The sequence below is a fragment of the Molossus molossus genome, unplaced genomic scaffold, assembly GCF_014108415.1.
Source record: "Molossus molossus isolate mMolMol1 unplaced genomic scaffold, mMolMol1.p scaffold_m16_p_3, whole genome shotgun sequence".
In the NCBI taxonomy this organism is placed as follows: domain Eukaryota; kingdom Metazoa; phylum Chordata; class Mammalia; order Chiroptera; family Molossidae; genus Molossus; species Molossus molossus.
In genome coordinates this window covers 15331948-15357122 of record NW_023425366.1, presented here as the reverse complement: position 1 = coordinate 15357122, position 25175 = coordinate 15331948, and the positions used below count along the sequence as shown (strand labels likewise).

Below are 25175 nucleotides of genomic sequence, written 5' to 3'. Positions count from 1 at the left end.
CAGATTTTTGCACCGAAACTACCAATTTCTAGAACCACCCCTTTCTCTAATCCTGTTGTTTATTTTTGCACGTTGTGTGTGTGTGCCTCTGCGCATTTCTGTACTTTCGAAAGCATTTTCTTTTTTAAAGCCCGATGCTAGAGAGAGCGCTCTGGTGCTGGGTCAAGGAGAGGCGGGGACCCCCGAGGCGGTGGGGGCTCCCGCGGATGCAGACGTGGGCGACTGCGGCTTTAAGGAAAAGACTGAGGGCTGGCGGGGAGTGGGGCTTAGGGGCAGAGGAGGGTTGGGAAGGGAAGGGGTGCGGGGAGGAGCCCTGATGTAAGAATGTTAATGAGAGGCTCCCCCAGCCCAGCCCCCACCACTCCCCACCCCCACCCCCCACCCGCTGAAACTACAAGCCCGGCCTCTGCGCGCCATGTGTGGTAACATGCTCCGTGGCTGCCACGCTATTTAAACGCCAGTTATGGATCCAGGAACCGGCGCGAATCAATGAGATCAAACGCGAGGGAGATGCACCGTCAATTACAAGCACTTGGACAAGTTTAACTTTTTCTTCTTTTACAAATACGCTTTCAAAAGCAACCTTAGCAACGCCCAAATAGAAGCCACCTCTAAGCAAAATAGTATATATAAAGGGAGGGCGGATATATATATATATGTATATATATATTTATAATAAGTATATATATAAATATTTACAGGCGTACAGGTTTACACCCGGTGAACTTTTTCTTCTTTTTCTTTTCTTTTTTTCTTTTTAAACGAGTAATATTGCAAAGAAGGACTCTTCTTCCTCTCTATCTTTTGGCGATTTAGCGAAGGGGGTATTTTATTTTCTTAGAGCGCCCAAGGGGGCGCAGGGACCTGGGAGAGAGGAGTGGGGAGGAAAGAGGAAGGGTGGGTGGGGGGCAGAGGGCGAGCCGGCGGCGAGGGCAGGCGCTTTCCTGCGGCACGATGCCGTCCCTGCTGGTGCTGACTTTCTCCGCGTGCGTCCTGCTTGGCTGGGCGTTGCTAGCCGGCAGCGCGGGTGGCGGTGGCGGCGGCGGGCGCCGGGAGAGAGAGACGCTGCCACCGCAGAAGATCGAGGTGCTGGTGCTGTTGCCCCAGGACGACTCATACCTGTTCTCCTTGGCCCGGGTGCGGCCGGCCATCGAATACGCGCTGCGCAGCGTGGAGGGCAACGGGACCGAGCAGCGTCTTCTGCCAGCCGGCACTCACTTTCAGGTGGCCTACGAAGACTCAGACTGCGGCAACCGCGCACTCTTCAGCCTGGTGGACCGCGTGGCAGCGGCGCGGGGCGCCAAGCCCGACCTCATCCTCGGGCCGGTGTGCGAATACGCGGCGGCGCCGGTGGCCCGGCTTGCGTCTCACTGGGACCTGCCCATGCTGTCGGCCGGGGCACTGGCCGCGGGCTTCCAGCACAAGGACACGGAATACTCGCACCTCACGCGCGTGTCGCCCGCGTATGCCAAGATGGGCGAGATGATGCTCGCCCTGTTCCGTCACCACCAGTGGAGCCGCGCCGCACTGGTCTACAGCGACGACAAGCTGGAGCGGAACTGCTACTTCACCCTCGAGGGGGTCCACGAGGTCTTCCAGGAGGAGGGTTTGCACACATCCGCTTACAGTTTCGATGACACCAAAGACTTGGACTTGGACGACATCGTGCGCTATATCCAGGCCAGTGAGCGAGGTGAGCAGGAGGGGGCCCGGGGTCCCTGAGGTAACCCAACTACTCTCCGCAGCTCTCCCTGCATACCCATGCCCTCCCTGCAGACCCCACTTCCCCGCCGTGGCACTAAGGACTCGGGGAGGGCGCGTGTGCGGGGACTCGCTCCGGTGCTCGCGGTCTGGCTGCCAGGACCTTTAATCATCGCCCATCGTTGTCACAGGGTGTGAGTAGAAGATCCCGGGGACTTGATGGAGCCTGGGGGAGGGGCGTCTGAGCCCTTAGCTCCGACAGGTGCTGTCAAACCACCTGGATTTTTTCTTCCTCGCTCCCCCTTCTCCCGAGCCTGACTAGCGACTAGGGGCGCACTCCGGGTGCCCTGCTCCAACTAGGATAAGAAAGCAGGCGGAGGCCAAAAGAACTTGTTGCCCAGTCTTTTCGCGACATGCACCCCTCCTAGTGGGGAAGCGTATGCGGACTCTACAGCCCGTGCGCTGCCACTTGGCTCGCTCAGGTCTCTGGTTTTCCTGGCTTCTCCTTCCACAGATCCCAGCTTTCTTTTAAAAGCTCATTTATCGCCCTTCTCATTCCTTCCATGGCCCGTCCGGCTTCTTATAAACGAGCTTCTGTGGTTTCCACCAAAAATGCCTTGCTGTGTCTGGACTCAGGGGACACTCACTACCCTTGGTGTGTTGGGCATCGCGGTCTCTAAAGCGCCGGGAGGGAGACTTTGCCCGAGCGTGCGCAGGAGAAGTAGGAGCTGAACCTTCTTTCCACGTGCTCTCCAAGTTTTTTCCGCGGGTTTGTGGGGGTTTGACTAAGCACCAAATTATGGCTACAGAGAGTAGAAGAAAAAGAGGGTGGTCGCGGATACACAATCTCAAAAGCCTCCACTGTGGCCCCTTTTACTGCAGAGTAGACTGCGGGGATGGGGGCTGAGATGGCAGCAAAACTCAGTCTCCCCCCTACTGGTGGCAGGTTTGGGGTGCAGAGCTGTGGGAATCCCGCCTCTGCTCCCACTTGCTCCCAGACTATAAATGGTGCAATCTCAGCAAAGCTCCCCACGATCCAGGGGCTGAGCCAGGTGCAGGGCTAGCCCACGACTTGGCACGGCTGGGCACCTGGGCGCTGGCTGTAAGAGACAGTGCAACCGGAGGCTGGAGGTATTAGGAACAGATGAAAGTGGGCAGAGGAGCAATGGAGGATGGCGCTGGGGCCACCTCCCTTCCCAATTTGGCTACCTAGAACTCTTAGTGAACGCACTCTTCAGAGCAAGGAGGTGGGAGGTGTTGACAGTGGGGATGCGTGGCCAACTTTTGAGCTTTTGAACTCCAGGCTGTCTGCTCCGAATCCCTGCCAGCCAAGCAGGCGGGGCGCGCCAGCTTTGCTGATTATGAAAAAGGGTACTTGTATCCAAGGGCTGCGGACTCGCCACGCCCGGCCGAGAAACCCACATCTACTTCTTACCTCCAGTCTCCAGGTTACTGCAGACCCCTGCAGACCTCGGGCGACTGTGGCCCCCGGAACCCGAATCTTGGGCTCTCCGCTTTCCAGGGCCGAGGGCCGGGATCTAGTTCTTGGAGACCTCCCAGGGCAAGCTGGGGGGGGGGGGGGCGGGGGCAGGGGAATGGGGGATGGAGGTGTGGTCCCCTACTAGCGAGATCCGAGGTCTGCCAAGTCTTCTGTGCAGCCGGCCGCTGCCCTGAAGGTCTCAATGCCGGTGGTGATCCCAGAGCACGTGGCCTGGGGATCTATGGCCCAGGGGACTCTGTCATTCCAGATTAGGGCAAACCATGGCCACCGGGCCCCTCAGCCTCACAAAGGGTGGTTGAGGCCAGGGAGCAGGGAGGGCAACAGTGCCCTGGTGGGCCTGGGGGTTCAGAGGGCTTGGACTATTTGCTGCTGCTGATTAGTTTTTAATGAGACAAGTCTCCCAGATGTACTCAGTCTCTGCTTTTTCCTTCTTTTTTTAAGTTTGAATTTAGTGGTGAAAGTTTGCTTGGCTGACCTGTATATTTTACAGGTTACAAAGATTACCATTCCCACTCTAAAGTGTATTTCCAACAGTGACTTGGCACATGTCCAGAAATACAAAATCGTTTCTCTCCTAAGTCCCCCACTCTCTCAAATTCCCTACCCTCAAGAGAGAAAGTTGCTTGATGACAAAGCTCTGTCCGGGGATCTTTTACCTTTTGCTAATCACCATAACTTTACCATAAGCAATTAATTGGTTAAATGGAGGTGGAGAGGTTCAGTAGAGTTTGATCTTCAGATCTTTTGTCTTGGCTCAGGCAATCACTGGAGAGGGAGCTTGGGCTGCTGCCAAACCTCCCTGCCTCAGGTTCCTCAGGTAAAGAGGGGGTGGTAGGGACATTCCCGTCTTAGGGATGCTGGGAGGAGTCAATGAGCTAACCATGAGAATGCACTGGGGCAGTGCCTCAATGCTCAGTAAACGTGAGGTTTTATTGTAGTGGTTATTAGTTCATATATATCATGATAACCATGTTTACTAGAAGGTGAGGCCCTGTCCTGGGGCAAAACCCCAGGGGGAGAAGCAGCTGCTTGGCCTGGGCAAGTCCCTTAGCTTCTCTGAGACTGAATTTCCTCCTCTGGAAAGCTGTGAGTTAGCCTGAGAATCAGGCCCCTTCAAATTGATGTTTGGTGGTTCTGACATGTGCTCACTCAAGTGTAAAAATATAACTGACTGTGTTTTTCTCTTTGAAAATTCCATATTAAACATTATAGAACTAGAGAGTCCTCCTCCCCATCTATGGAGATAGCATTTTAACATATTTTTTTGGACTTAAGTTCATCTTTAAAGTCAAATATTTAAATCTCTTAGAGGGCAAAAACTGACAATGCCATAATCTCAAATAATAACATGACTAAAGTTTCATTTGGCTACGTGCTATACTATAAAAAGAAAAACTAAGGGATATTAATTATTCTTTCATTTTAGGGGTTTACCATTGATGTCAATAATTAAAATTTTTTTCCTCTCATGTCTTTAGCCAACATATAATATCACTGAAATACATGCACCTGAGCATATATTATTTAAAGAAAGAGATCTTCATTTAAAATTGATTCAATTATACAGTCAATTAACTATTGACCTCAATATTCTATACTCAACAATAAATTTCTTTTTAAAAAGGCAAGTTTAGACAAAATTTTTCAAGCAATAAAAGCCTGCAGTTGTTTTGTCTATATAGCTTATAAAATACAGAACTAGAAGTATTGTGCACCCCTAACATTTGGTATGAAGAACTGTAGATTTATTCCATTAGTTATTAATAATATGCCATTAATCTGGACCTGCATACCAGTTATAGAGATAACATCATTTCATCAGTACAGAGTCATTTATTTTTAGAATTAGGCGGGGGGAAATGACCAAGTGGGTGATCAGCAGAATTTTTAAGCAAAGAACGCATGATAAGTGAAATAACACATAGTAGAAGCATTGTAGGCTGCCCTGTGGAAATTCTGAGAGCCTTTGGAGTAGATGGAGCTTTGTAACAACAAAAATAAAGGTGAAATCTCTATTTGGCAAATGAAACCTATTGCTATGTAGTATAGAAACAGCCAGAGAGAAATCCCTTTTCTTAAAAACATTTGTTTTCACGATAGTTATACAGCTATATAGTTTGAAAAGTCAGAAAATTACATTTTATTAGGAACAAGAGTTTCCTGTGTCCTACTTCCCATTTCTCACTTCCCAGAGGTAACTATTCTCAACTCTTGTAGCTGTTGCTGTACGTGTTTGATCTCATACCTCTAAATCACATATTACTTTTGGTTTTTTCAATTTTAGGTTTTATCTTTTGCCATCCCAGTGGAACATGCTGATTTAATTCTCTTCTACTCCCTGATAACCACACACTCAAGTTTTCCTTCCAATATGATTGCATTATAATTTTTGGCTAGCTCAGTAGTATTCAGTGTCTACATTATTATTATCTTCTAAACGCTCTTTGTAGCTGAGCCATACAATGACATTTCCTTTCTTTTCCTACTTGTTTTCCTTGGGGTTAAAAAAAAATCTGTTTTTGTTTGTTTGCTTAGTTTCCTATGGAATTATAACTAAAATATCTACCAATTTTATATTTTAAGTCTCCTGAGCTGTTCCAGTTTAGTTATTTTCTAAACATGCTACACAGTTGTAACTCTGGGTTCTTTCTTCAACATCCTCTTGCAACTCCCATCTCTCCAGCTAGATTCCTCTGTGTTCTTTCTTGCTTCATACTCTTGTTTTGGTGGAGTACATCCTCTAGGAGCTTTCTCAGAAAGGATGAATGAATGAGCTTTCACAGAAAGGATGAATGAGTCTAAAGTTTGAGACTTTCATGACTGAAAATTTCTTCGTCCTACCATTATATATAATTATAGAATTCTAGATCTGAAATTATTTTCCCTCAAAATTTGAAGGATTTTCTTTTCTTTTTCTTTTTACATTTATCTTTATTGTTGAATATATTACAGATGTCCCTTCTTTTTTCCTCCTTGACTTCCTCCTTCCCACCCCTGCCCCTACTCCTGCCTTCTCCACACTTCCGTCTGTGTCCATTGGTTATGCATATTTGCATATAAGTTCTTTGGTTTATCTCTTCTCCCCACTCCTCCCTCCTTCCCTTTGAGGTTTGTCAGTCTAACAACCAATTTGTAAGAAGGATTTTCTTTTAAATTCCAATGTTGCTGTTAGGAAGTCAGAGTTGATTCTGCTTTTTTATCTATTGTTTGTTGTATTTTTTTTCCTGGAAAATTTTAGACTATTTTTGTTGCTGCCATTGTTTTTACATCGCATTATGATGTATTTTATGCCAGTATTTTGCCTTCTGCACTCGAGGGTATTGAAGGGTAGGCCTCTTCAATCCAGAAACTTATGTCTTTTACTTCTGGGAAAATTTCTTAAATTATTTCTTTGGTAATTTTATCTCCTTCATTTTCTCTTTCTAGAATTTGTTTTATTTGGATGTTAGATCTCCCAGATTGATACCCTACTTTTCTTATTTCTTTTCTCCCATTTACCACCTGTCTTAAAAAAAATTCTTCTTACTTAGATTCTTTTTTTAACCACTTCCAGACTGATTATTGAGATTTGGTTTTTCATTTCTGCTATCATATTTTCAATTTGCAGCACATGGCACATCCTGCTTTGTTTCCACACAGTAACATCCCTTTTCCCTTCCAGGTTCAGAGTTAAATGAAAGATGGGTGCATGAGGCACATAGATAATATGAAAATACTGTTTTTATTATCGATAAAACCTATTGGAAGATGGATTTAGATCTGCTGCCAAAACAACTGCTTATTACTCTCCCTCAGAATTAGGCAGGTTTATCCACTAAATTATAGATCTGCTATTCAGCTGATGACCCCCCATCCAGGAGAAGCCCCTTACCACATGAGAAAAGTCACCCGTAATGTGTGTTCTCTGAAAGGAGATACATCTTGAAGAGGAGGGAAGAAAAGACTGAGCCCCATGTGCCCAGTTTTTTCTTCCAGACTCACCAATCAAACGATTCACCCCTTTTCCTCCTGGGAGCTGGGATAGAGAAAGGCAGATGAAGGCACAGAGAGAAATGAGTGTCACCTTATTAGAGGTTGCTCCAAGTGGAAACCTGAGACTGGGAAAGGTATGTATACCCCCAACTCAGCTATGCCACCTGGAATGTTTCGGGTTCTCTGAGTCCATTTCTATAGCTACCCCTTTGCACTTCTCTCTGCTGTTCTTAGACCGATTGAAAGAACGTGCTGCCGTAGTGAGAAGCCTCTTACAGAAGACACGGGGGAAATCAGGTGGTGGGGGTGACATGGGACACTGCCAGCTCTCTGGCAAGGTGGAGAGAATAGAGCAGAATGATGAAAAAAACTCTACCCAGAAACGTAGAATCACACCACCACCACCCTTTTTGGAATTTTAACAATTTGATCCCCCAAATTAGTATTTATATATTTAAATATACTTAAATACAACAGAAATGGTCTTAATTGACCTCTGCTTTAGCAGCTTACAGGATGAGCTGATGCCTTTTTTTTTTTTTTTTTTTATCCTCACCCGAGGACATTTTTCCATTTTTTGTACAGACAGAGTGGGAGGGAGAGAGAGGAAGAGAGAGAGAGGGAAACATCGATATGAAAGGGACACATTGAGTGGCTGCCACCCGCACGACCAACCAGGGCCGGGGACAAACTGCAACCAAGGTACATGCCCTTAGCGGGAACCAAACCCGGGTCTCTCTGGACCGCAGGCGGACGCTCTAACCGCTGAGCCAAACCGGCCAGGGCGAGCTGATACCTTTTCTCTAGAAATCTGATTGATGCTGGTGCGCGCTGGCAGGCAGACCTCTCATGCTTGTCCATATACCTTCCAGGCACTGTCCCCTAGTCCGTGTATGCCAGTTGTGCTTATTATTTTAAGTATAATGAGTTATGTAAACTGATGAAACGTGTGTAGGAAGAGAATGCTATTTTAATGAGAACTATTTTAACCTTCGGGTAGATTGGATAAAGGCAAGTGGCTAAAAACACTTGCTATTGAATTAGGCTCGAAAGAAACAACTATAAGAGACTAGGGATTATCCTACAAATCTAGAAGGATTCTGCACTCTGACTGCTTTGCCAGCATCTAGAAGTACTTGCTCCAACTTAAACTAAATCATAATGTGCACTATGGGTTTGTTTTATGCAAGAAAAACAATACCCTGCCCATGAACTTGGAAATCAAGGGTTCCTTTTGAGGGTTAAACCACACAACGGATGCAATCTAAAATAATCCAGTTCTGCTCAGATGGACACAATGCCACTTGGGTCACTCTTGCTCAATCCAAGTATGTACTGACATTAAAGAAAGAGTGTGTCTGTCAGAAGGAATTGGTCTTGATGGTGATGGGGACAAAGAGAAGAAGATGGGCCAGGCCTGTAAACATAGAAAAAGAAGTGATAGAGAGGGCAGTGTGGGGCAGAGCCCAGCCAGGACTCGGGGAAGCTTGTGCTCTGGCCCGAGGACCCAGCCTGTTGAGTCCTGGGCCAGGCATACATAGTTTAGATGGACGCTCAGGGTTATCAAGCCCTGCTGCATTTAGATGCCTGAATCATCCAACTGACTCACCTGATTCCGAGTTCATCCTCATTAACATCCCACTGCTTACAACTTTGCTCCCCAGTTGGCATGCCTAGGTACACGGTGACACCACATGTTCATACATTTTGGTCCTCATTGAATTGAAGTAGTCTGCATTTCAGATCATCTAAAAATATCTGAGTGAGGTTACTGGGGCTCTGTCCTCAAGCAACGACTCTACTATTTATGTGCTGACAGAATGAGGTTCTGTGTCTGGGGTTTAGAGGCAGACTCTGGACTAGGATTAATCGATAAAAAAATGACGAAGGTTTCCTAGCAGACAGTCTGCCCGGGTCTACTGGATCCCTCCTGGAGACGCCCCCTCTTGGAATCCACCATCTCCAAACGTGTCCAGCCTCAGCCCCTTATTGGCTCTTTTGTGGGGTGCTCTGGCTCTTCTTTTAATATCAGGAACTAGAATCATTGCTAAAATAAGGGTCTAAGTCATAATGAGTAACGAAGTGTTTCTTCGAAATCTTTCTTACTGAGGCACCTTGGAATTGGGCTATGTGTCCCAATGTATAACTGTATTTCTGGGCACAAACAACACCTACTCCCACAGTTACACTCTTTGCGAGTTTTGTATTGTTTACAAACAAATTCTCTGTGCGCTGAGCCTGGCCACGGAGCCCCTTTGCCATGAGGAATGTCAAAGTCATGATCTAACACTCTGAATGAAGGTTGCAGTAAACGAAATATCAACAAGCCCGAGCCCTCCGCGTGGGTTGCCAAGCAGCTTTGGCACAGCCTGAAGTTTGTTTTACGTCTTTCAGCACCCATACTTTCACAAAGAACATACACATCCCCGAGAGCTGGCACGCACGGTGATAACGCGGCTCTGGCATCCGGGCCTCTCCAGGTCTCCTCTGCGTGTGCAGCAAAACACAGTGGTCCTCGTCATGGAGACAAGGGTCAGCGACAGTGGTCAGATTTACTGGGTGATGCGCGGTCCCCACTTCTCTCCAGCCTGTTGAAGCTCCTAGGAGGCAGGCAACGATTCTACAGCCCTTAAAGCCTCCTGTATCCGATTGTGTGGATATAGCTGAGAGAAGGTGGGAGGGACCTGGCACCTTGTTAACTATTTCCTATATATGTTAGACAGCTTGGGAGAAATGTTTCAGAGTGAAGGCAGCAGAAAGCCCGTACCACTCACTGCGTCTTCTGGTTTGCCAAATGAAGGGTCTCCCTAAAACCATTCCGCTCGCTTTTTCAGGAAAATGTGTTTACAGCACATGGCACCCCTCACTGTCTTATATTGGGCAAATCTGGAGATTCATTTGAAGTATTTTTTTAAAACGTTATTTTGAAATCACTTTACATTTTTTGAAAAGATGTAAGAAATTATTAGAGAAACTAACCTCTGTTATAGACTTCACCCAGATTTTTACCTAGTGTTAACATTCTGCCACTTTTGCTTTATCATTCCAAATTTCTGCCTCCCCCCCTTTCTCCTTCCCACCCCTCCCCTGCCTTCCCCTCCCTTTTCTTTCTTCCCTTTCCCCCTTCAAATATATAAACATGTTCATCACACACAAACATCACTATCTTTTTATGAAGTATTTGAGAATAAGTACAGCCATTATACTCCTTGACCCTAAGTACTTAAGTGTGTTTCCGAAGAAAAAGGACATTCACTTATATGTCCACAGGAGAACTGTGAAAAGCAAGAACTTTAACACAAAGGCAATGCTATTAGCTGATTTACATTTCAAATTTCTCCAGTTATCTCAATAATGCCTTTTAGAGCAAAATTTTTATTATTATTTTTGAAGGTCCAGGATCCAACCCAGGATCACACATTGCATTGAGTTTCCTGTTCCTCTAAGTGTCTTTTAGTCTAGATTCTAGACTCTAGAACATTTCCTCAGCCTGTCTTTGTTTTTCATGAAACTGACCATTTCAAACAGCATAAGCCAACTCTTCTAGACTGTCCCCCAGCTGGACTGGCAGCTGCTTCTTCGGATGAGATTCAGGTCACCCATTTGACAGCTTTGGCCAGGGTGTGTTACATCAGGAGGCTCAGGAATCTGTTCCCATGGTTGGTGACACTGGCTTCCATCCCTTGATGATGGTGGCATCTGCTAGATTTCTCCACTGTGACGTTACTATTATCCCCCTTCATGATTAACATGTAATTTGTGAGGATACTCTAGGGCGCTGCAAGTACCCTGTTGCTTGTCAGCTGCCCCCCACTGTTTCAGCGTCCTTGCTGGGCTGTGAAGGGGTGTTTCATGTGTGTTGTGTGTTCCTCCCTCCCCAGTGGTGATCATGTGTGCGAGCAGCGACACCGTCCGGGCCATCATGCTGGCGGCGCACAGACACGGGATGACCAGCGGGGACTACGCCTTCTTCAACATCGAACTCTTCAACAGCTCCTCCTACGGTAACTCGGGTCCCCTTCCCGGCATGCGCTAGGCTGTCAGAGGGGTGCGGGGGAGCCAATGATGTGAGTCACCACCACAGATTGGATTTCCATAACAGGGCTTTTAGAAGTTTGGGATTCTGAACACGATCATGTCTTCTCCTAAGGTCTTGAGCTTTTCTTCTCTGGGAACCCAGCAAAAAGATAGCAGGTACCTGTGATGGCCAAGGACCTGTCTCCAAATGATCATAAATCCAGGTCTAAAGACCCTTCCCTAGTGTGTTTTCAGCTGCAGGTTGGCTAGGTGATGGACTGTTGGAATAATTTTGGTGACATTTGGGCAGCATTTTTAATAGGACGGAATAGACTAGAATGTATCAATGTAATAGAACCTGTCAAAGTCTGTCACATGTAGCTTAGGTGTTGTTTCATAAAACTTTTAGTAATATGACTGTGTGCTTATGTGTATTTATTTAAACATGTTACCCATGTACTTGTAATGGGCCACAGTGTGAAATAAATAACCATTATTGTAAACTGAGGCACAACAGTTTGAAAGTCTCTGCTCTTAGTCCCTCTTCATTGCAAATTGCTGCCCCTCAAGCTTCTCCCATATAGAAGTTCAGGAGCCATCAACATATGTGATCGAAAACATTTAATTTCTTAAAACACACCTGGGGAAGTTCCCAGGGTGCCTGTGATGGAGGGTGTTTGAGAAGGTCATCAAGATCACAGGCACAGCCCTGGCCGGTTTGGCTCAGCGGTTAAAGCGTCGGCCTGCGGTCCTGAGAGACTTGGGTTCGGTTCCCGCTAAGGGCGCGTACCTCGGTTGCAGTTTGTCCCCGGCTCTGGTCAGTCGTGCGGGTGGCAGCCACTCGATGTGTCCCTTCACGTCGATGTTTCTCTCCCTCTCTCTCTCCCCCCCACTGTACCTGAAAAAAAAATGTCCTCGGGTGAGGATTTAAAAAAAAAAAAAAAAAAAAGATCACAGGCACAAAACAGTTTCCCCAAACGTGGTCAGGGCTCTCTCTGAAGTAGACACTGTCGGCCACATTGCCAGTTGAGGGGAGCTGCGCCTGTCACACACGGCATGCTGATGCTGGGCTCCTCCCCCAGCTCGGCCCTTGAGATAGGCAGAATCTAATCCTTACGACACACACTGGTTACCTGCTCTGTTATCCTGGTTTACTTAAGCAATAGATCATTTTGCATAAACAGCCAGTGATGCATACTTCTCATGGGCATCAAGAAAAGTTGATGAAACAAAAGTAGTCACTGCTTCCTTGTAGGGGATAAAATTGGAGATTTGAGGCTTTCCGGATAAAGACCCGATGTTTCCTCCTTGCTGCCATGATTGTCTTCCCCCTTCTCTTTTCACAAGCAGAGTGGCATTTTCACTTCTTGACCCAAGGCCAGAATGTAACTGCCTTATTGGCTGCAGTATTGAGTTCATTGAGACAGTGGTAGAGACTGGTGGACAATGAAAATAGTTTAGTCTGAATTTTGCAAGTTGGCAACTGCAAACATAGAATTTGGAGGCAATGCACTTGGATGCGCATTATAAATGGGCAAATGCAATACAGACATCAGGTACCGGCCTTCCTCCCATCCACGGATAAAGCCTGTATTACTTCCCCTACTCATGCCAATACACGAGTAGTATGGAAAATGTGACAAATATAGAAACACAGAAAAGCACAGGGAAGAAAATAGGTGACCATAATTCTATCACCCAGAATTATGTATCAAAGTATCAAGTTACATTGATAATATTTAGATGTAGGTACATCTTGTCTATTTTACAAAATATATTTACAAAAATATTTTTAAATAAAATGATCACACTATTTATAGTATGGGTACACAGTGTTTTATAATGTTGACATACCATCTTTACTTTTTCTGTCTCCTATTTTAAAATATTTGTGTTGTTCCCAGCTTTTTGCTATAAGAATGAGGCTATATTGAGTTGCCTTGAGTGTACATACATGTGTGTGCATATACACACACATTTATTCTGTAAGATAAATTTCTAGAAGTAGCATTTCTGTGTCAAAGGTTATATATGCATTTAAGTTTTGATAGATATTGCCAAGTTGTCCTCTAGAGAGATTTACCAATTTACACGTTTGCAACTATGTGTGAGACTGTTTTCCTACACCTCTGTTACCTAACTTTTAAATTATTTTATTTACTTTAATTTTTTTCATGTCCATAAGAAAATATTTACATTTTCTTCATTTAAATTCTGCAACATTCTCGTTGAGTTCACTCCTAGATATTTTGTTTTCTGGTTGTTATCGTGATCATGATCTTTCCCCTTGCATTTTGTAACTGTAGTTGTTATATAGAAAAGCTATGATTTTTGTTTATTTATTTTGCAAGAATTCCACATATTAAATCTCCTGGTCCAATAGTTTTTATATCATTTCCAAATAATAACAAGTTTTCCCTTCATTCTGATAGTTACATCTTACTTCTTCTTTTCTCATTGCATTGACAAGAGCCTCCAGATAATGTCATATAACAACAGTGATACTTTCAATTTCTGACTTTTTGTCTTTAAGTACGTAGACATATATATGACTTATTGGTGATTTTGGGACAACTTTTAAAATTTATTTTTCTGATTCTTGAAACATTACATACTTATACAGCGTATAGTGGGCTTTTATACAACCTACAAAGAAGCTTTGGTGTTTCTGATTAGATTCCCTTCCTTTTCCCTTTTATAGCCTCATTGCTCAGGTTTTGAGCTGAGGTGTCTGTCTGCTTGAGAGGCTGTGCCATGCACTAGCTCTTGGCACATTGATGTAACCCTGTCTTCCCACGCAAGGCTTAGTTTCATCTAATGACAACAATAATAATAGTACTTACCTCATGGCATCTGGCTGAGTAATCAATGAAATGGTGTATGTGAGATACATAGCAAACTTCTTGAATATTTAATAAGTGTTAAGTATATTTATTATTACTCTTAGTTTGATCATTATACATGGAACTTTAAAAATAAGTTAAGTTTGTACATTTTTCTGCGGTATAGTTTCATAGATTGATTTAGGCCATACATTGTTATCAAATTAAGCAACTTTGATCTAATACATTCTAAGGACCTGGTGCATTGGGAATTATATCTGCATGCAAATACCCAAGACTCTCAATAGTGATTTAAACAAATGTAGAGTTTTATTTTCTCACCTGTAAGAAGTCCAGAGGTGGGCAGTCCTGAGCAGGGATAATGGTTCCATCATGTCACCAGGGATCCAACCTTCTGTTTTTCTGCTCCCTCCCTCCATCTCTTTTTTTTTTGGTCAATCCTTATCTGAAGATATTTTCCCACTGATATTTAGTTACAGTGAAAGGGAAGGAGACACATTGATTGGTTGCCTCCTGCATGGCCTGACCAGGGCTAGGGATCAAACCTGCAACCCAGGTACGTTCCCTTGATCAGGAATTGACCCTATGACCCTTCAGTCCACAGGCTGATGCCCCAACTGCTGAGCCAACCTGCCAGGGCTCCCTCAGTCTTAGTGAATGGCATCCAACCTCAGTGGCACAAGATGGCAGCTAGGGCTCCAAGGATCATGTCGTAATCCCAGGCAAGACAAAGAGGGGAAGGTAGAGGGGCAAAAAGAGATCCTCTCAGTTGACTTAATTCTGTTTGAGGAGCTCTCTGGAAGCTCCACTCACTAACTTCTGCTTACATATCATTGCCTACATATCATTGTGTGGGTGGGGCAAGAATGTGCTTTTAGCTGAACTCACTGCTACCCCAAATCCATTTAGGAATCTGGGAAGAAAACAATAGATGTAGAGAGAGGACACTGTCCGTGTTTGCCCCAGACCCTGAAGCACCTCTCCTCCTCCGAGCAGAGGCAGTAACAGAACCTATGGCAGGCAGAGTGACCTAGAGCAAGGTTCTGGTCCATCATTAGTGAAGGGCCTGTTCCAAGACTTTGTGCCCTAAAAATCAGATACGTGTTTATGCAAAGTTCTTCAACATCCTTCTCTCCCTGTGCTTACTCATACCAAACTTTGTACCCACTCTAGAAAAAGGTCTATTTCAATGACTTGATATTGGATTTAAAAAAACATTTTGATAGTGTGTTCATATTCACTGATTACTAGCTTGTTTGATCTTGATGAGCTCTCAAAAATATTTTCATATCTGCCCAAATGATCTGATCACAGGAGTTCAGAATAGATTATGGGGGAATTGAAGTGATGAAAAATAAAATTGAAAGGGCATAGTTAAGAAAGTCTAGAGAGACGATGATATATGGAGAGTTTTTATTAGCACCTGTGGGCATTCTCATTCATTGGCATCGTTTTCTTTGGATGTAAGTTAGGTGGAAAGTTATCTGGGCAAGACTGTCTGGGATTGTTAAGAACTTTCCTGCTTCCCGAGTGCACGAATAGAGGGCACCAACTTAGGTGAGGATGGAAGGATAGTACAGCCATCCGATACTCATAAATCATTTGACTCATTAAAAGTGGAAAAGTAGCTCTGGCCAGTTTGGCTCAGTGGTTAGAGTGTCGGCCTGCGGTCCACAGAGACCCGGGTTCAGTTCCTGCTAAGGGCATGTACCTCGGTTGCAGTTTGTCCCCCGCCCCTGGTTGGGTTGTGTGCGTGGCAACCACTCGATGTGTCCCTTTCACGTCGATGTTTCTCTCTCGCTCCCTCCCACTCTATCTGAACAACAACAACAAAAAGGAAAAATGTCCTCAGGTGAGGATAAAAAAAAAAAAAGTAGAAAAAAGTAGAAAAGTAGCAGAAACACTGACCAGAGATGGGATTTATTATGTTTTTCTCTAAAAGTGATATATGCACATTAAAGTCAGTTTGGGACAATGACAAAAGGAAAAGAACTCTGACACAATCTTTCAACTGTAACAGTTATTAAACCACATTTAGACACTTTCCCTTCCTATCTTTCTTCCTGTTACTTTTGTTTTTAACATGGTTTGCCGTCCTGCTGCATTTGCAGTTTTAGGTCTGAAATCCTCCAGACTCTGGTGAGCTGCGCAGGGAGCGGGCACGGCACCCGGGTTTGGAGTCTGGCTCCCTTGTGGCTACCGCTTCTGTCATTTATTAGCTGAGTGACTTGAGCCTCATCTCCTTGAGCCTCAGTTTCCTCATCTGTGAGATGGGGATCATACTTAAATCCAGCTCACAGAGTTTTTCTGAGGATTACATGATGAAATGGTATAGGCAACGCTGTTCATAGTGGCATCACCTAGTAAGTGGTGCTGTTACTGCCGGTAGGAGTAACTGGACCAACCTCGCTTATGACAAGCACGTACTACCTGGACATTCGGAGAGGGTAGGACGTGGCTTTCTCTCACGTAAATGGCCACCAGAGGGTAAGAGCCATGCACAGTACTGTGCAGCCAGCCCAGATGAACTTGGGGCACTTATTTCTTTGACGTCCTCTGTGATGTCTCAGCTAGTCACTCAGCCCACAGTCATCGAAGGCCTACAGTGTGCTGGGTCGCTGGTAGGTAGTGAGGACCACAGGAGGACAGTTGTCCCAGCCCCGTGGAGGTGCTCTCCTCCAGGTCACTGTGACCTCCTCGGGCCTGCCGCTAAAGCACTGCTGTCCCAAGGAACTTCCTGCCACCTGGCTGTGTCCTCTCCTGTGTGGAAATGTAGCCGGTGCACCTGAGACACTGAACTCTCAGTTGTATTGCCTTTCAGTTAATTTCAGTTTAATTAGTCACACCTGTGGCTGGTGAGGCCCGCACTGGACAGCACAGCTCTGGAACATTCCACACCGTTTCCACCATTTCCTTCTGGAAACCCCGCTTTGCCCGGCTGGGTGGCTCAGCATTCTGCTGGTTCTCCGTGAGCTCCTCTGCCTCCTCCTGCTCCTGCCCACTCACAGCACGTCCCCCAATGTCTGCGCCCAAGCCCGCGCCTGGCACACGGGCTCGTCCCTGCAGCCAGCCCTGGCTCTAGCGAGGCCGAAGGGAAGGGCGGGCAGCGCTCCGCTGGCCCCGCCCTGTCCAGACCACTCTCTCCCACGGGAGATGTCACTGGGGCGCTCTGCCGTCAGTCCCCTTGGAGGGACTGTGACTCTAACTGAGATCATTGCGACTTCCACGTCCACTCCTCCATCCGACTGCTCTTCCCTCTGCTGACAACCGTCTCCTTCCTCTTCGCATCCAGGGGACGCGCTCTCGGACGCCCCTCACTCCCCGCCTCCCGTGGAGGCTCAGATTCCTCCTGCGTGGTCTCTGCTTTCGTCCGCGGGGGCTCTCCTCTTCTTATGATGAAAATGCAGAAAATAATTATTATTGAAAATTTCCTAGAGTCGGAAAGACACCCAACAGACAAAAGGAAAGGAAAGGAAACTTGCCCATGATTCTAACCACGCGAAGGACCATTTTTAATTTGGGGGGTGTGTGTCACTTCCACATTTAACCTGTCGTAACCTCTTGCCTGGATGACTGTGGCTGGGGGCCTCGGTGTCTCCCCCTCTAATCCGTTGCTATTTCCTAGGGCATGACTCTGATCACATCACTCTTCTGTTCCACTCGTCAGTCCCCAGAGGCACCCAGTCGTCTCCTGAATTAAGTTTGTCCCACTGATGGGGCGTCACGCCAGGCTGACCTCTGCTTTCCTGGTGCCCAGCAGCCCGGTGTGGGAGATGTCACTGACACGTTCGAATGAGAAACACCCACCAAAGCAGAAGTCATAGCCTCAGTTACGTTGGGGACAGACACCTATTTACTTTGGCTTAAATTTATTATACACTATTGTTTCCATTCTGTTTTTTCTCAAAAACAAAACTTCAAAGTTATTATCTTTTAGATTATGATAGACACATTTATTGTCTTGGATTTCATTTCTTTAAAGAAAACATGTTTCCCATTTTAATGACTGAGATCGTTGCTGTCTCCCGTTCCGTGGGTTTTCTCTAATTACACAGCATAGCACATGGGGTTAAGTATTCCCAGGAGAGAACTCTTTCCTAGAGCTGAGATGCTCCCACCCTCTTTGCCTAAGAAACATCGCTCTTGCTGAACCTGGAGACCGCGAATTAATAAAGAAGGAATCAATCAACATTGATTGCATGCTTATGAGAAATGGGTTCCTCCACGGGATGAAGACGTCCTGGACGTTCTCAGACTGGGGTCTTCCTGACAGAGCGTTTCGGCCCCTTCCCAAAGGCCTGGGAGTCTGTCCCGAGCACGCAGCTGGGTCCGCCCTGGCCTGGTAGGGACACGCAGCTTGCTGTCTGTCCGAGCACAACCCTAGTGGCTGCTGGCTCAGGCCGAGGCCCCTCCAGCTTTGGGAGGATTCATGTGGGAGGAGGAAGACTTTGTCTGGTTCTGGTCGGTGGCTTGAAATGTAATCCGTGCTCACTTAGGACAGATGTAGCCCTGAATGCATTTTGTTAGCTCCGTCTTATTTCTCCTTGAACAGCTTGCTGCCCACTGGGTGTCACGCGCATTTGCACCTTAGCGTGGGCCTTAGGCTCCGCCACACATGCCTTTCCTCCCCTCTCCTCCCGTTGAAGTCCTGCTCACACCTTCGGACCCGGCTGGGGTCTCCTCCTCACAGGACCCTTCCTTCCTCGGAGCTGGCTGCCTCTTCCTCTCCACGGAGCGAGCTGCGTCTTCGCATCCCCGCCCGCCCAGGACGCTGTTACCTGTAATAACGTCGGCGGTTACACATCTGTCTCGAAATCCTTCCCTTGAAGGTGGTGGAGGCTGCTCAAGACGCTTGTGATGTCCACCGCGGTGGCTCCCACAGACCTCTGAGCATAGTTCAGTTAATCCCTGTTTGTCTGACTTAAGCTGTGATAGAAATTCCAAGGCCACCAGCTCTCTTTCTGTACCAGCCGAGAGAGGGCCGTGGAGCCCTGGCCTCGCACTCCAGAACCATCCTCACGCTCAGCCGCTGCTGCAGGCGTCGACCGTGGCCTGGGGCTCAGAGCGGACAAATGACTTTGGTGTCGGACTCCAGGGGTTGAATTCCTTGTATTTGCAGCTCTCCAGGGATCATAATGACAGGTCATCGAAATAACAGCTTATTGTCAAAAGTTAGAGGTCCACATTTTCTTCTGGGGCACCAAAGGCCACATATTTTCTAAAAAATGAAATAATAAAGAGTGATGATTTTTATCCATTAATTTGCCCTTGCTTTTGTGAAGGGAGGGCTGTGAAGCAGAGAGGTCCCCAGCTTCTCATGCCTCAGTTTCCTCATCTGTAAAATAGAGACAATAGTTGTATTCATACCACTGGGTCTTGTGAGGGTTAAGTGAGTTTCTAACTATGAAGTGTTCAATGAATAGAGATTATTTATTATATATATTATGTATTATATTAGCAATGTTCATTTCATTACCATTGACGCACTGATGAACACTGTCCAATAAATAGTGCAATGACGTTGCCAATACTAGAGATCTAAGCCCTCCCATTTACCTAAGTTATGTCTCACTCTGAAGAGGTCCCAGAAGTATTTCAGGAACCGATCATCTTAAGCATGTTTGTTTGAACAGTGCCAACGTCATCACACGTGTGCACACCCAGTCCTGCTGCCACACCTGCATCCCCTCAGGTTTATTGCCCGAAAGCAACATCTTGGGGGACCTCCACAGTTGATCGTAGGGATTAGAAACTGAGTGTGAACGAGAATGAACGGAACTTACTTCTCCCTCCTGCAGCACTGCAATTCCTGGGGCCGAACGTGACAGGCACGTGGTCATTATAAGGTCATTACCACCACAGTGATTTACTTCTCCCACATGTCCAGGGAACACATGTCCAAAGGGCCTTCTTCTCCTTTGAGGATCTTGACCGTTGTCACATTACACGCAAGTGCAAAGCGATGACAATACCTCCTGCCCCTGCTACCAAGAGGAACACGTGGAGACACGTTGCAGTTGAGCAGGGAGAATGGCCCCTTTATGGCGACTGGCTTGGATGATAAATATTTTTCTTTCTCCCATAGGAGATGGCTCGTGGAAGAGAGGAGACAAACACGACTTTGAAGCTAAGCAGGCATACTCATCCCTCCAAACAATCACTCTACTGAGGACAGTGAAACCCGAGTTTGAGAAGTTTTCCATGGAGGTGAAAAGTTCTGTGGAGAAACAAGGGCTCAATGAGGAGGATTACGTAAGTGCCTGATTAGGGGCCTAGGCCTTCAGCTTCTGAAAACAGTCTTCTAATTAAATCAGAGGTGACAAAGTGTCCCATTCTGAGCCATTCAGAAATTCCTAGGTTCGTGTCTGAATGTCACTGTGCTGTGTGTGTGTGTGTGTGTGTGTGTGTGTGTGTGTTTCTGGCCAGCGCTCCCCCCTCCCTTCCCCAGCACACCCCCTTCACCCCCACCCTGCACTTTGGCTTTTCCAACTGCTGCAGGAAGGCAAATTGCTTTTTGTGGGCACTTGCGGTAATGCCGAGCAGATGTCTGTAGACTTCCATCACTTAGCCGGCTAGGAGCGTGTTGGGGGAGACGATGGATGAAGGAGTGCCAAAGTTTTGCATACCTAATTTTTCCGAAGCTTGGTGGCAGGAGATATTTCGGGTTTTGGAAGACTCTCTCTTCTGGCAGTCTGTCTCAGCTCTACGGCGAGTCTGCTCCTGTCTTGTGGCTGTGTCGTTGCCCCTTTGGCTGCAAGCTGTTTCCTACCCAAGTCGTCCAGCGCTTCCCACTCAATTAGTGCTGTTGTTACTGAGGCATTTTCCAAGAGTGGACCGGAGTCAGCGGGTTAGGCCAGGCTGTGCATGAAGCAGAGGGACTCATCGCGCTGGTGGCACTGAAGACGGCGGACCTCCACGTGTGGTGCCCTTGTTTGGCTGTCACTGGCACACGTTGCTGGGTGCCCCTCACCCCTCCATGCCACTCCTGTTGCAGAGCAGGGTGAGCAGTGGGTCCTCAGGCTGGCGGGGTAGATGTGCTGCTTTTTACAACTGTTCGCTCCACAGTGTCCGGAACAGAATAGGAACACCTTCTTTTTTATTGTTTTTCTTTATTTTTTTCCATTGCCATTTATCACCCCCCATACCCTTTTTAATTTTTCAAAAATTTATTTATTTAATTCTTCAATTTCAGTTTACTTTTGGTATTATTTCGTGTTGGTTTCACGTGTATAGCATAGTGGTTAGACAATCACGTACTTTACAAAGTGTCCCCCCGATATTTCCAGTACCCACCTGGCACGTAGACGTACTGATTGCAATATTATTAACTCTATTCCCTGTGCTGTACTTTACATCCCTGTGACTGTTCTGTGTCTATGGATTTTTTTGTTTCGTCCCTTCACCTTTTTCATCCAGCCACCCCTCTGACAGCTGTCAATCTGTTCTCTGCATCTGTGAGTCTGTTTCTATTTTGTTTGTTTATTTTGTTCATTGGATTCCACATATAAGTGAAATCATATGGTATCTGTCTTTCTCTGACTGGCCTATTTCACTTAGCATAATGCTAACCACCAATTTGTACTTCTTATCCCTTCACCGCTTTCACCCAGTCCCCAAACCCCCTCCCCTCTGGCAATCACCGGTCCGGTTTCTGTGGGAGCACCTTCATAATGACAGATGGCTGTATGGCTTGGATGGTCCCTGCCCAAGGTAGACAGTGACCAACTTCACAAGAGATGGTCACTTCCAGATAGGGCCTCTCCCAGCTTTGTTCCTTGAAGTACCACAGGGTACAGGCCTTGGCTTCAGACAGACCTCCATTCAGAGCCTGAATCTAGCACTTCCTTGCTGTGTGATCTGGGGAAAATTACTCAGTCTCTCTGATCCATATTATTTCTCCCTGCTAGGAGGATTATAGATACTTTATCTGAAGCATTTAGCATTGTCCCTGTCAAAAGTTGGAACTCAATAAATGATGCTTCTTTTATACTATCGTTATAATATTATACCTGTCTTTATAGGAATTTGCTGTTAAGTGACATACATATTTACTAATATCTTAAATGTTGTGTATTATACATACATTATTTGAAATACCTTTTGACTTTCTAGATTAGCACTGTCCAGTCTGTGCAATGTGATCCAGAAGTGTTATTTAAAGTGTCCTAGTAGCCACATTTAGAAAAATTAAAAGAACCAGGTGAAATTAATTTTAATAAAACACTTTATTTAACTCATACATAAAAATGTTATTTTAACATTTAACCAATGCAAAAGTTATGATGAGACTGTATATTTTTTTTATTGCACAAAGTCTTTGAAATTCAGTGTGCATTTCACCCCTACAGTGTCTCTGCAGTTCAAGGGCTCAGCAGCCATAGTGGCTACTCTACTGGACAGTGTGCTCGGAATTATGACAGGAGTAGCCCGACTGTAACAGAGCCCAAGTTTAAGGAAACCTATGGTAGTATTGTCATCATCCAAATCCTTTGCCCAGGAAGGCGGAAGAACAGAGGGCACTCAGCCTCCTCTAGAAGTGCTGTCTAAGGTGGTCTGGGCCAGGCTGAAAACATCCAAGTCTTTTACCTATGCCACTGTATTATTTTACTTTACCAGGTTTATATTAATTTTATGGCTTAAAAGCTCAGCAACGGTGTCATTTTTGTCTGGCACTTCTGGAGGTTTAAGTACAGGTAATCCCGTATAGATTGTCCTACAGAATGATACTCATTGGGCAGAAGTCATTCCAACACACTATGGGGTCATTCTTTTTGGTTATTAGTTTTTCTGTATTCAGAATATTAAGTCTTATCCAGTCTAAGGAAAATCTCATTGGGGAGATATACCTACTACAAAGATCCATATACATTCCAAACCAAGTGCTTTAGAGATTATTGGTAGTTGTAGACTACAATACTGTTTCTCTCTGAAGGTGAGATCATCTACAACTGACGTTATAAATAAAAAAATAAAAATGATACTTTTCAGTAGAAATTAGAGCTCATTGTAATTAGTTATTACCGTTCTGAAGATGTGTCTGTCTTCACATCTATGCCTGTGTTACTCAGGCTCTTTGAGTGGCAGTTGCTGGCATTTTTCAGGTCAGTGTGGACAGGGGGTTGTGGTGCCCACTGTGGGAGAGGGAGACCTGGGCGCCCAGGGACCGGGAGCTAGTGTGGCTGGAACTCCCACGTGCGACACCTGCGTCAGAGGCAGCAGGAGATGCTCAACAAACTAGCGAGACGTGGTGGTCTTCACTCTGGGGCTCAGCTCTTCCCTAGGTCCTTCTGCATCTCTAATTTGTACTCATCTGCCCACTTAGAACTCCAGTTCGTGACACCCACTGTGGGCTCTTAGGCCCCGGCTCTGGATCTCACATCCAGAAACTTCGACGGACTCCGATTAGTTCTAAAATTTACCGTGCAGTTCCTAAACAACCACAAGGCCTATGAACAGGGACAAATTTGTTTCTTTTCAAGTCTTCTAAGTATGCTTAATTAAAAGCATACTTAAGTATATTAAATGAAATGAAGTATTTAGTAATAATAGCTTAAGTTTATTGGCTGCTTTCTATGTGCCAAGCATACGGGAAGGGAATGCAGAATAAACTTGGATGGACCTGGCTAGGGCCCCAATACAGTACTGAGTATAAGCAGTGATGGTGGGAATCCCTGCTATGTTCTTAACTGTAATATGAAGAACATAGAACAGATTGTATAACTGTTCATCCCACCAAGTAGGCATGATGTTTCCTGTGGGGATTTTGGGAGAGCTTTTATGAGATTATGGAAGTTCCCTTTTATTCCTCGTTGGTGAAGTTGTGTTTTGGCAAAATTACACCTTTTATTAGGATAACTGAAACAAAGCACAGTAAACATCACAGTTTTTATAGTGCAGGTTGAGAGAAGGCTTTGGACACAGGATTCTATTGCAGGCATTATAACTTGCATTATATCCCTGGCTCTGTGTCATATGTGTTAGTATCGCATCCATCATATTAGCATGTTGGCAGCATGTGTTCTCAAAATGCAAAAATTTGAAACTTTAAAATATTTATAAGTCTGTATTGAAACATTGGAAGGATGGAGAGTGGCTATGACTTTAAAAATAATTATTCTATATTTTTAACTTACCAAATTTTTATGGTTAATAACATTTTGTTTTCATAAAGTTGATTTTCTCTCCCTTCCTCCCTTTCTCCTCCCTCCATCTCCACTTCTTAGCCTTTTAAATATTGATGTTTTAATTGAGATAATTTCAGATTTACATGCTATTTTAAGATGCAATACAGAGACATTGCTGTTTACGAGCTCAGTTTCCCCCACTGGTCACAATTTGGAAAATTATATGTAAGATCACAAATGGATATTGATACTGACACAATGCACTGATCTTATTCAGATTTCCTCAAATTTATTGGTGTGTGTGTGTGTGTGTGTGTGTGTGTATGTGTGTTTATGTATTAAGTTCTATGTAATTTTATCACCTGTGTAGGTTGGGGTATTTGAATTTTATCAGACAACTTTTCTATATCTATTGTGATAATCAGATATTTTTTTCCTTACTTTGTTATAGTGTAGTTTGCTGTATTACTAGTTTTTTTATTTTTTCTAGTTTTATTGAGATATAATTGACATATAATATTGTATAAATTACCACAATTTATTGAAGTGATTACCACAATTACTTTAGTTAGCATTTATCACCTCACAGTTACAACATTTTTTTTCTTGTGATGAAACTTTTAAGATTTTTTCTCTTAGCAGGTTTCAAAGGCACAGTGTTGTTAATTATAGTCATCATACTGTGCACTACATCTCCAGAACTTATTCATCTTATAAATGTCAGTCTATATCTTTTGATCACCTGCACTACTAGATTTTTCTAATTTTAATAATCTCTGCACTCCTGGAATAACTCTGGTCTTTCTGTACCTCAAGACCATGGGCCTCTCTATTTCCCAGGCCATACTTTGGAGAATATAATTATGTCGAACCTGTAAAAGTTTGCCTAGGTGGAGCTTCCCAGGCTGGGTTGTCCCAAGGGCTCTTGCAGCCTGTAGACTGGTGTCTCTGGTCACATTTCTCCTCTGGTTCCACTCGTCTCTGAGGGGTGGTTGGGTGGTGCCTGTGTGTGGTGTG

The 25175-nt window shown here is 45.2% G+C and overlaps 1 protein-coding gene across 2 annotated transcripts in view; it reads left to right on the top strand.

Annotated features, from left to right (window-relative positions):
* Positions 1-942: 942 nt before the first annotated feature.
* NPR3 (natriuretic peptide receptor 3) overlaps positions 943-25175 on the top strand; it is a 66143-nt gene continuing 41910 nt past the window's right edge. For both annotated transcript variants that reach the window (XM_036279550.1, XM_036279549.1), the window contains exons 1-3: positions 943-1693; positions 11056-11178; positions 20120-20286. In XM_036279550.1, the coding sequence (XP_036135443.1) occupies positions 955-1693; positions 11056-11178; positions 20120-20286 (1029 nt within the window). In that variant the 5' untranslated portion in view covers positions 943-954. The remainder of the gene's footprint in view (positions 1694-11055; positions 11179-20119; positions 20287-25175) is intronic.